Raw genomic sequence first — 13,209 nt, 5'->3', positions numbered from 1 at the left:
AGCTTGGCATTGGGGCTGGAAACATTTCAGTGAAGTTCAGGTGGAAGTCATGGCTGTGGATTACACAACAGTGGCTATGTTTACAAGCTGGCGTCAGCAGATTATCTCCTCACCTTCCACATGTGTTTGAGTCCTTCGATTTCCACGCCAACTCTGCTCAAAACACAGGGAACTACAGTACTGCAGGGAATGCTCTAGTTAGTGCACTATAAGAGTATTTTACTTACTTTTAAATGGCATTAAACAGTCAATGTGCAGTCAGTTGCAGCTTTATATATTTCTACTTTATATTCATATCATTTTTTTGTAAATGGAATCATGTTGCTTTTGGAAATGGAGCAATGATTTCTGCAGAGGAAACACCACACAGCGAGCCTAGTTAATCAATGATAACGTTTTGATGAACTAACTGTAGAATTAGACAGAATCACATGATATCAGTCAGTATACATCTAACATTTATGTAGTATATGTGTAAAGTGACAATTAGATCAGTCTCCAGTTTTTTAAACAAGATTAAATTTATTATTAATCCATAATTTTCCATCTCATTTATTTCATAATTTCAAAGTTAAATTAACATTAAGGCAGTTTACCTGCACTTTTTCTCTACATACTGAACTGGTTAATTGTATTTTCTGTGATCTGATTCTGGATTTCATGAAGGAGGTGAATTTCCAAATCAGTTCAAACCATAGACTGTATATAAAGATGGATGTTTCCACTTCCTCCCACTATCCAGAAATGAAGCTTATTTATCCTGGATCGTTTATATAAGCTGAATTCTAAGATAGCACATTCATAAAGTTTACCAGCAGCAGGTTGTGGCTTATAATAAAACGCAAACCAATTGATGCTTTGTTGTAGTAGTTAAACAAACAATCCACAGACACTAAAAAAAATCAAATAGTAGCATCAGCAGCAAAGAGGAAACCTGGGAAGCTGTCTGTTTTCAGCAGCTTGTTGAAATCAGAAATCTACTGTCGCTGCAGCAGCTTGTCAAGCTGTGGTTGTAGTGACATTCACCTTGGAATGGATAGGCTGATGAGGTAGACATGTTTACTAAGTAGGGTACTGTGACATAGTTATGTCAGACCTCATCAGATTATGGACGTTTGAACTGACACCGCTGATATTTAATGGTATTTATGTTCAGCAGCAGGCCAAGTGGTACACGCAGTAATGACCTTTTCTATCCGAGTCTTGGGAAATGCCTCGGACATTAAGTGGGTTTCAATCAGGAGAGACTTCAAACAAAATTTTTATTGCCGTGAATACCATACCAACTTAAGAGCTAATCATCCAATTGTGTGCTATCTTATTTTTTCTGGCTACTATTTTGCAGGTTATAATATTCTTACCTCAAATAAAAGAGCTGTCATCGTCCCAAAAATACAGAAAACAGATTAGATCGAAAATAATTTTAAGTAAGTGTTAATACTTTAACAGTAGCATTAGAAGCACAGAGTCATAAAGTCAGTGAAATGACTCAGAAAGGTCAGTTACATAGAGTTATACATGTAAGCCAACATTAACATTAGCTGACGTATGCTACAGATTGTGTTGAATTCAGATGAAACTCTTCAGTTTTAAGAGAAATAATCAAATATTTCTTCTCACTGAAAGTAACCTATAGCTACTTAGCTTTTAACTGTGAATTAACGAGCTGGCATAATTATGATATATGACAAGTCACAACAAGCAGAATAATCATATCTGTTGTTTTCAGACAGAAAAAAATGGTAAATTAAGAATCCCATTCAGCCTCTCACAGAGCTGAAGTTTTCTAACATGCCTGCTGAGGAGTGTGTTACGTGACCTGAAATCCTTGTGTTGGCCCGACTCCCGTCACAGGTCCTTCTCTGATTAAGCTGTTTACCCACAGTGGCAACCTTCGGATTGACCTTCCTGTTGTCATGAATAAACCTGATCACACAGTATTTCTGTTAACCGGACGACAGCTTGTTACATTTATTGGGTTTCTTTGCATTTAAAGGAATCAGTGATCCCCATTTAGACAATTTACTGGGAAATAAGGTAAGGATTTTACACAGAGGCTTACAGTTAATGTTAAACGTTAGCGCCACATCACTCAACAGTTCCAGGTGAAGGTTTCAGATCATGACTGACACGTAAAAGTGATTGCTGCAAAACGTTACAGTTGTAATTACATTTTCACTTTCTCGAGAAACAGGATCTCAGCACTTAGTGGTAGCTATTGCTCTCACTGCTGCGGTTAATGTGTCTCTGGGTAGCTGGGTGGATTTTATCGGAAATACTCTATGCACAGTCAGTAAATCATCCTCCAGAGAGGTTTTCGCTGCTCAATCTGTTGTTTTACTTTGGTTCTTTGACTGTCTTTCTTAATTAAACGTAACATAACTTGCTTGGAGAAGAAATGAGGTGGAGAATTTTCACAAAAGGTGGCAGAGACACCTCACCCCTGCTCCCTCCACCTCCTCTACACCTCCCTCTCCCTCTATCCATTTCTCACTAACCACCCCCCCGCATAGTGCATACACTCCACTCACACCTTGCTTCCATCGCCATCACCTCTTGGCTTCTTTTTTTTTTGCTCACTTGAAATTTCTTTTTCCTCCTTTCCTCCATTTGATTCCCTGGCACCATCATCTCATTTAATCTGGGTTTGTTGCCATAGTTACTGGGTCAAAGGTTACGTCTGAGTTGTAAACAACCTTGAGAATGCAGCAGGAAGTTATGTGAGCATTACACATTTGATGTGAGGTTTTGAAATAGCTCAAAACTTGAAATGGGAAGTAGCTGCATCTCCATTCACTGTATCAATCACAGACTGTAAATAAAGATGCACGACAGCTTCCCGACATTGATGGCAAATCATCTTGATCGCCCTCTGGTGGCTGGTGCAGTATAGGTCACAACGCCCACCTCCTTCATGTTAGTAGTTGGGACATGAATCAAAGTAGAAAGTCTAAGTACCCTTTAAAATACTTTTTTCTCAAATATGGTTTCTGTTATTTTAGGTAGTTCTCATCACAATGATGTGTTAATTATTCATATACTTTTGGTTTTAGTTAGTTATTTGATGTTTTAAAAAAATGGGCTATATATATTATAGCTTCATTTTTGTAGCAAGAGGAGATGCATCGTCCCTGTTAATATACAGTTTATGGTCCTTATGTTATCATGAAGATAAAACATTTCACTTATTAATGACATGTCATCAAAGCAGAAGCTTATTTTGCATGTGCACAATAAGCAAACAACACTCATACTGCACACTCATTGTTGAGTGTGATTAAAGGAAGACATGACGTTATAAACACTTTAGTTTCTCTGTGAATAACGAGCTTAAATTCCCCACCTGACCTAAGACATGTCCTCTAATGAACTAACATTGCTTAGTGTTTCATGAATGTGTAAGTAAGCAACTGTTCACAAGCTGGTTCAACTTCAAACGGCAATATGTCAGCGTCGTGTTTACAGCTTGTAGTGCTGCTCTGAGGAGGCAGAAAAAATGAAGGCTAAAGCTGTTCTGTGCGTGCTCTGTGTGTAAATAGATGAATGTGTTCTTCAAAACAACCTGATAAGATGATAACATGCAAGATATTGTGTTTTCAGCTTGTGCCACTGCCCCAAAATGGCAAAAAAATAAGTTGTTAATACAGCTTAAATCAAGCAGTAACCCAGTGTTTATGGGGTATTGCTAATCTAAAAGCATCATTAATGCTCTAAGTTTTATTTTTGCTTTGTTGTGTTTACAATGTTTTTTGGAACTAATGTTTTCAAGGTTGTTTTAAGCTACTTCATATTATATGGAGAGACAGCGAGTCAGAGGGTGAAGTGTTTTACTTTGGAGAGAATACTGAAATATTTAAGGCTGTATTTCACTCTCCCTTTTGATCTGACCTGAGAGCTGCAGGCTGTTCTTCTCTAAGCAGGAGCCTCATAACTGTACGACTGATCTTTTTTAACTTAAATCATTTGTGTCCATCATATCGTGCAAAACGTTTACCGCAAAACTGTGTTTTACCCAGGCACAAATTCAGAAAGTAAAACGACTGCTGTAATAAATAATGATATAATTTGTTATAATTATGTGCATTTATTGAGACGTCAAGTTTTTTTTAAGTTTTTTTCAACAGACAGAAATCTCATTTAGGGACAAGGCTTTTTGAATATGTTCTGTGTAATTGCCGAGTGGTAGATCGATGCCGTCTGCCAGCGTTTCCTTCACTCCCATTCATCACAGCTTGTCTTAAGTAACCTCAACCACAGGGAGGCAATCAGTCCGCGCAGTTATGAAAATCAATGCAACCAAGTGCAACGAGGGCTTTATATTGACGTTTCTTATGCTGTGAATTGCATATTAGTAACTGATAAAACACTTACAGTGGAGAGACAATCTGGCATTCATCGAATCAAGTAGGTGAGGACAAGCATGTGATTACGATGATGCATCATCAAAGCTAAGGATATGTCTCTTTCAGTTTTACTTTTAACTTGAAATATAGTTCTGAGTGCGACTCCACTGTGGTTTCTGCTGGGTTGTTAGGACGCCTCTATTACAGAACACATTCATAAACTGACAGCTTTTTACTTGTTGATCACAATTGTCCTTTGACTGCAGAGGTATCATCATCACTATATTTCTAATAACAGTTTATTTGAATAGTAGTTTCACTATATTGCCTCCAAAGTATAATCAATGCAAAATACTAGAGTTTATTGGTAATTTTTAAGGGAAGACGGAGGCTGATTTACTCTTGAGTTTTACACAAGCCCCCAAACACTGCATGTTGACTCTATATTGTTATTTGATGGATTGTACCATTGTAGAAAATCGAGTTTACAAAATGTGATTGCAAGCAAATTATAATTAGAGGCTGTGCGTCTGAAAGAACTGGATGTCTCTCTCCTGGTTGTTCTGTTGCACCTGGTGACCCGCTGCTTGGGGCATGAATGCTAATGTTGTATGTGTCCCAACCCCTTCTGCTGTCAGGGTGCCCCACTACTCCACTTTTCTTTAAGTTTCTACTTCTTTCATTTCATTTAATGAATGACAGTATCAATTTGTTCTCAAAAGTCTGATTGACATTTTGGAAAATGTAAGTACACAAGTCAACAAAATATATTACATAAGTATAGTCATTTTCAGAAACTGAATTGTTAAATGTTATATCTTTAGTCGGTCAAACGTTATAGGCTCACTTTATGTGATTACTTTGCATAACTTTGTTCAAAAGAAAAATCATTGAAGTGTTAACATGGTTCCATGTTTTAGCCTAAATTTGTTTGACAATTTGATTGTCAAACTAGGTCCATATTATGGTGCAAGCTTCTTATTTTCAAGGTAAATGACCAAATCAGATTTGACCTAAACATTAAGTTATTGTTGAATGGCTGCCAAGCTGTGTTAATCAGGTTATGTTTAGACAGCTTAGGAGTTTAATACAATTAGTATACTTAGAGTGTTAACATGACCGTTTCCACAGTTTTACCTTAATCTGATAAAAGTGGTAAATTCAACAAACATGAGGTTTAAGTGCAGGCGTGTAAACAGTTGGGTTTTCCTCCGGCGACTAATCACCTCAACAGCTCATCTCCAACCCTGTGCTGTGATTAGTTAGTCTGGTCCTAAGACTGCAATGGCTCTCCAGTGAACAGCATACATCACATACACACACATACACTTGAAATTAAGGCTTGCTGTCAGTCATGATGCATAACCGTTGCGAGAGAGAGAGCGATACAAGTGACGGCCTGTCAACGGATCTGCTGTTAGAGGAGAGATAGATGGAGATGCAGTGAAACTGGACGAGACGTGAGGCAACATTAACACTTGAAGATACATGGAATTCATCCTATGACTCTACCACCAGAAACATACTTTAAAGGCCCCATATTTTACACCTTTCTGGGATTTAATTTGAGGTATTGGGAACTAAAAAACGTAAACAAATTGCAGCATTGGAAAAAACATTTTAATACAAAATTTCTGCTGGTTTTTCGACAGTTGTCATTACTGAAGCCTCTGTGGTTTAGTCGAACCCCCTAACCTGCGTCCCTCAGGGACACCGGGGTTTAGCACATGATCAATGACTCGCTCTGATTACATCAGACACAACTGGGGCTCGTTCAATCTCAAAACGTTTTACACCATTTTGCTGCAGTTGAAAAACATGTTTGCTGGAAATGGTGTGAAAGGGGCTCCGAGGTATATTTTCTCTCGTTTGGTGGGTGTGTCAGAGGTGTTGCTCAATCAGCAGCAAGGTGTGTATAAACCCAAACACCATCCAAACATGGCCCCTTGTGTATCCGTGGTAACAAGGGACAGAGATGACAGCAGTGACATGGACACCTGTGAGAGGGAGACATTCTCAACTGTATTTTCTCTCTATGCACTTTGCATTATCACAGAACAACTCTTCATCATGAGCCATTGTCAGCAGTATAGTGTTTATTCTATGTTTCTTCATTCTGTTGTGAAATGTGTGTCGTGCATATATTTCACACTCAGAATTTGCACACAAATAAAATGACGAAGGATGAATATTCTATCGTAAATAGGAAGTGATATCAAACCTGAGACATTATACAAATGATCAGGTCACTGTGACCTTTGAGCTTCTTACTCTTGGATGTTTTGTTTTTATAATTTTTTTTTATTTTACATTAGTTAAATAAATGGAGGTAATTTGACAAGCCTTTGGCCTCAAGCTACAGCTCCTTTTGTGCATGTTGCGTGTGTGACACTGCACACTGGAGTGTAAATCATGTTTCTCTTTGTGTATATGTATATATATTTATGTGTGTATGTGTTTGCTTTCTTTAATATATTTGTGTGTGTGTGCGCCCTTGGATCTGTGTGTTTGTGTATGTGTGGGTGCTCCTGTCTGATTGCCATAGTCTCCTTACGCAAACACTTACGTAACCATGCAGCCTGGTGGCTGATCTCCCTTTTGGTGTGTGTGTGTGTGTGTGTGTGTGTGCGTGTGTGCGTGCGTGCGTGCGCGCGTGCGTGCGTGCGTGCGCGCGCGCGCGCGTGTGTGTGTTTAGCCCTTTCTTGTCATTCCCAGACATGACTGCCTCTGAAACCAAACGAGCCGCTGCCCTCTTTGAAGAGAGAGAGAGGATTAGCAATTAATTCTGATCTCTTTTTTTCAGAAACTTCATTAGGGTTTAACTTCCACTGGCTTTAATCTGATCTGTCGCCGTGACGACGCCACACAGATAGACCAGGCGACTGTGTACGTGTGTGCGTGTGTGAGCATATTTGCCTTTGTACGTTTAATGGTGTGTTGTATGTTCATGTTTGGGGCCACTGGTGCACTGGTGTTCTTGTATAAAAAGAGTAGATATAGAGAAAACAACACGGTAGTTTGATTACTGCTGCCCATACTATTATTACTACTTGTAATATTATATTTTTTCTACCATTTTGAATTGCAAGTAGTTCATCTCTAATGCCTATGAAACAACATCATCATTTTTAGATTGTTGTGTTTGATCTGAAGGAGGAGCTACCCTCCAGCAGGGGGAGCTATGGGCCTGCACAGTACACTGATGAGCCAGGTCTCATCTGTACACACTGAATGTACTTTGTACCTGAACAAGTTAATTCATGTGGTCTGCAGTCATAAAACCTGAAACCCACTGTTGAAAGAATCTGCCAGAGGGGAAGAAATGCAGATTAACTTAAATGTTTTCTTGGGTCAAATGTGAGTTTTCCCATTTTTCTTTCCTGAAGTAACTGATTTCAATACCTCTGCTTCATCACACCTGCTTTACCTCCTTCCAACAACAACTTTAACATTAAAAAAGTACTTGCCACTATGGGTCATAATTCCTTTCACACATAAGCTGCAAATCGTCTAAGAATCGTCTGAGAAGCTTTCTGATAACTGTGTTGCTCTGATATTAATGGAATTGAATTTCTAAAGCCAAGGAACATGTTTGAGAATAAGAACACAAAGGAAGTGGATTTTACGCCACTGAAAGATTTGGACTTGAGTCTTAAAAATGCAAAATGGTCTCATCTTTAAAGCTCACAGAGACACAAATACACACACTCACCAGCCTTTCCTGTCTCTTCTTGCTCTTACTTCTTTACCATCGCTCCTCCATGAATCTGCTGCTGCTGTTCTGGAAAATAACATGCATCCAAAATAAGAGTTCAACCAGGCAGAGAGAAATCCGAGACGTTTAAAAGCTCATTTGGAAATTGGTGTGAAGGATGCAAGGAAAGAAAACACTCTGTAGGAGAATGTGTTCTTCAACTTTAATCACATTTTCAAAAATAACATGGAGATTTTACAAGGTATAGTAAACACCGCAGGGAATATTAGTATGTGTGTGTGTGTGTGTGTGTGTGTGTGTGTGTGTGTGTGGGCGTGTGTGGTAGCACATGGCTCGCAGCTTCCACTCTTCCAGCTGGAAACATCTACAGCTCATAAACGACCAGAAATCTCAGCCCAGCACCCCCCCCATGGCTTGTCGCCAGTTACTGCCATGTGTGTGTGAGTGTGCGCATGCTAAGGTTGTTGACACACTCCTTCTTATTCTACAGGGTTTCTGGTGGCGAGCTGTTCGACCGAATCGTGGAAAAAGGTTTCTACACGGAGAAGGATGCGAGCACGTTGATCCGACAAGTCCTGGACGCAGTTAACTACCTGCACAAGATGGGCATCGTGCACCGGGACCTAAAGGTACTGTACTGATTTACTGCAGCAATAAAGGCGGTGGCCTTGACACATGCAGTGCATCATGGGTCAGCGTGGCGCGTGCCGGCTGTTGGAATAGAGCGGATTGGATAGAGCGGCCTCCATAAAGCATCCAAGTGTAAAATGAGGAAGAAAAGAGGCAGTGTGATGCTTTCTTTTTTAAGGTTTAGCTCATATAATAACTGCTCAGTTTTTTTCTTTACACAAGACTTGATAACAAATTAGATTTAAAACCAATTAAAATCATAGATATGGAATGAAAACCCATTATTCTCTCTCTCTCTCTCTCTCTCTCTCTCTCTCTCTCTCTCTCCAGCCAGAGAACCTGTTGTATTTTAATCCTCAAGATGAGTCAAAGATCATGATTAGTGACTTTGGTCTCTCCAAGATGGAGGGCAGCGGTGACGTCATGTCCACTGCCTGCGGTACTCCAGGATATGTGGGTAAGTTCATCAGCCTTCCCTCTGACAGTCTGGTTCCTCTTCCCCCAAAAATTCTCAGTGTGGTGTCCTTGAAACCTGTCTCAATCGTTGCTGCTACTTAAGGCCTGTCAGGTTTTCCATTCACGGCAGATGTGCCAGTGACGGCAGACGTAACACTCAAACTTCAGTCCTTTTTGAAACACTGTTTTTTTAAATTTCAGATCCAGGAAGATAAAAGTATAGTTCGTCAGCTGAAATGACACAGTTCTTTTTGGCTAAAGTTTGGTGCTTCAGCTCCTTGAGGTGGTTGAACGCGATGACCGCAGCATCCTTTTGTCAAAATTTGCAGCAGACTCGATTTAAAACAAAACCTGATGGCTACAAACATGATATTGTGCTAAAAGACTAAAAGGCTACAGCTGCACATTACCCAAAAAAACATCCTCACCAGTTAATGATTATAGAAGACATGGAATAAAGCACTGTTCTTTAGTCGCAGTGCAGTCAGTCCTGCTGTTATAAGTATGATAAGGGAAATTTTTTAATCTGATGTTTTCAGACTAGACTTGGGAAAATGTCATAAAGTTTGGTCTGGGTATTTTTTCCAGAGTTTGTCTTTCTGATATGAAGAATGCAGCAGTAGATTTTCTGGGTCAGACGCGTTCACTACAACAGGAAAATGACATGACAGAAAAGGACATGACGTATAAATTCCACTGCAGGGATTATGTTTTTGTTTACAGGACATCTACACTGGTGTCTGCTCTTATCAACAACTCTCAAATCTCATTATCTTTCCAAATTGATAACTTGTTCTGCGTCTTCTATGTTAGTACGTTAGTTTTCCGCATCATCTTCACTTTGATCTGTATCATTATGTGTGTGTGCGTGCATATATGTGTGTGTGTGTGTGTGGGTCTCATAGTCAATATTTGTACCCCTTACAAATACACACCAATCCTGTTTATCACTCTCTGACACACACACACACACACACACACACACACACACAGACCCCTGTTGTATGTGTTAGCGTACTTTAATCCACTTGTTATGATCTACATGCGAATGCTCACAACGGTTTCTATTTTGTGGGGGTTGTAAGGATGCATGTCTTTGTATCTGTTTGTGCAGTTGCTTGTGTGTGCGACGATTTCGATCTAATGCGCGTGTGTGTGTGCGTGTGCGTGCGCTGTTACGAGAGACAGATGTTCGGATGTTCAGCGTTGAAAGCACACACACACACACCCATTGTGCAACACAAACAGACTGGTTATAGCATGTAAACTCTCACATAAACCAATCTGTTGTACAAACATAAAATAACTGTTTTAATTCTAACTTTGTTTTAATTTTGTTTTGTTGCACTAGCTGGGCCTCATTGTGTGGAACAGTTTGAATTTTCACACGTTATTACATTATCAGCTGCTCACAAACTGCCTGCTGTTCTTTGTTTTGGTGTAATAGGACTTTTAAAACTCTGCAGGTACTAATGACTCTGATGTAGACCTGCAGATACACACACACACACACACACACACACACACACACACACACACACACACACACACACACACACACACCCAGTACTTGACTTTAAATGGTGATATCCTTGCATCAATCACTCTGACGCTCCCCTCTAGCCTCCTTCACTTAACCTCTCTCATCCATTCATCCCCATCATCTCGGGCCCCGCTCTCACCCCCCACACTGCTCAGAGGAGACCAGGGAGGGTCGAGAGGTTTGCTTGGCCACAGGGCCTTTCCACTCCAGACAATGTGTTTCTAAATATAACTGAGGTATAAATAACCATGGAATGCACCAAATTAATACCAGATCAGAGTGATGGCAATGACATGCTTTGTTTCACCACACTTCAGAAGAACTGCGTCCCTTAGGCCATCGTTGTAACTGATGCCAGATCACCATACCGCAGGAACCTAAATTGAACTTATCTTAATGACAAACAAACTGGAGACAACAAGTTTTAATAAATCAAATGAAATGTGCACTAAAACATTCAAGAAAAAGAAATTCCTGGGTAATGGAGGTGAAGTCATGCTGCTTTACTTGTTACTAAAAAAGTCAAGTCAGTCACTAAACAGTTGTGCCTATTGTCATCATCCTGGCAACAGACGATGCCTATCCCTCATTAAACCACCGATCTATTGGTTTTGTTGGATTGATTTAAATTTAAGGATTTAATTATAATATCATATAATGGAACATGACCAGCCAAAATCTGGGCTGAATCATGTTTTATAAAAGTCTCGATAGTTCTCTGAAACTCCTTTTTCAGAATTCCCGGTGAAGTCGTGGATATTTATGACTCTGAAGCAGCTGCAGGCGCACACTCTACTCTTCATATTGAGGAGTCACTTTGCTGCAAATGCCAAGAAGTACATTTAGATGAGAAAAGCAATTTAATGATATACCAGTGACATGACTTTGTGTGACTGTCGAGTACAACCAGCCTCATAGGTCCTTGTCTAAAACTAACCAACAAACTTAATCGAACTCTGACTGTTTCACAACCATAATCAGTGGACGGTATATGAATAGTGTGTAATCATTGGCAGATCTATGATTTTTCTAAATCAGGGGCCATAAACGGGGCTCCAAGTTACACAGAGGGGCCAATCATATGTCCAACATCCATACACAATTCCTGATTCAGCAAGGTGGACATTTAAGTAATTTCTTGTTTACGGTTAGCTCGATAGCTTTGAGCAAAAACACGAACAAAGGAAAAAAAGAAAAACATACAGAATCGCTGTATGAATGTTTGTGATAATGGGTGACGGTGACTTGTACTGTAAAGCGCTTTGAGTGGTTGATTAGACTGGAAAACCACTATACAAATACAGACCATTGACTACTTAACTGCATGTTTGTTACTGTTACCATGATGATAGAGCTCCAGTTCGCTTGCTGGTGGCATGTTCCTATGGGTAAAATTATTGCAACCATGACAACAGTAGGTTTGAGGACTAATTGGATTTGTGGTGTTTGTTTTTTTGTTTTTTTAACTACAATCTAATCAGATGAGCTCATAGCAATGAGACTCAGCTGGTGGTCACAACAAAATCATCAGCGTCATCGGGCTGTTGGGAAGTAACAATAGAAGAGCTGGTTAGTCATCGTTTGCTGGAACAGAGATTCAAACATCATTAACTGAAAATCCAAACTGGATGAGGTCCCACCCAGTGTTCGACATGGTATTTGTTGTACAATTAGTACTCAGCAACAGAAAATGAGTGAAAATGAGTGAAAATGAAAAGAAAAATCGGGTCATTACTATTTTAATGATACAAAAACATTAAGTTGACTCTAAATCAAAAGAATGTCTTGACCCTACTTTTTGAAGCATAGAGCCCCAGCCATAATGACCTCAGTGTGTTAAAATGTCCTAATTCTGAATCCAGCAAAACAAGAATACACACACACACACACACAGTCACCTTCACGATGAGTCAGGGCAGACGTATAAGCAAACTCTCTGATTCAGCGCACGTGTGCAGAGTTTATATTTTGCCCCAGATATGAGTAGTATTTCTTCATATCGTGTGTGTGTGTGTGTGTGTGTGTGTGTGTGTGTGTGTGTGTGTGTGTGTGTGTGTGTGTGTGTGTGTGTGTGTGTGTGTGTGTGTGTGTGTGTGTGTGTGTGTGAGAGCCAAAATCCATCTGGAGCCAGCCATGTGTGTGTACGTGTGACGTGAGGTTATGGTGAGCTCATCGTCAGCGGCAATTTTCTCTGTCCGCGGCCTCGGTAACGAGGTGCAGAGGAAGGTCAGACCAGTCCAGTCAGTCAAAGACCTCAGGCAAAGCAAAGCCACAGAGATGACCTGGGTTTAGGTTTGCACAGGTTTCTCTGATGTCAGGTACAAGTATTTGAGGCCGTGAGAACCTGCACCTCCTGCAGAACATGTCCCACCATTAAACAAACGGACATGTGATTTTAATTTGCACAGAAATGGAGAGCCCGTGTGTTGTCTTTGTATTCAGGCTCATTAAACAGCTACGTTTTTTCACATAACAGTCGCACACGGCTTTTACTAGGCTTCAAGCTGACAAGAAAGTAAACT

General features: G+C 40.0%; 1 protein-coding gene across 1 annotated transcript in view; it reads left to right on the top strand.

The window, feature by feature from the left end:
- camk1da (calcium/calmodulin-dependent protein kinase 1Da) overlaps positions 1-13,209 on the top strand; it is a 53,258-nt gene that overhangs the window by 29,151 nt on the left and 10,898 nt on the right. Inside the window, exons 4-5 of the mRNA XM_035147649.2 lie at positions 8,549-8,687; positions 9,019-9,145. Of these exons, the coding sequence (XP_035003540.1) occupies positions 8,549-8,687; positions 9,019-9,145 (266 nt within the window). The remainder of the gene's footprint in view (positions 1-8,548; positions 8,688-9,018; positions 9,146-13,209) is intronic.

Source organism: Hippoglossus stenolepis, chromosome 22, assembly GCF_022539355.2.
Source record: "Hippoglossus stenolepis isolate QCI-W04-F060 chromosome 22, HSTE1.2, whole genome shotgun sequence".
Classification (NCBI taxonomy): domain Eukaryota; kingdom Metazoa; phylum Chordata; class Actinopteri; order Pleuronectiformes; family Pleuronectidae; genus Hippoglossus; species Hippoglossus stenolepis.
Note: the sequence above shows the minus strand (reverse complement) of the source record. Positions and strands in the feature narration are given on the sequence as shown.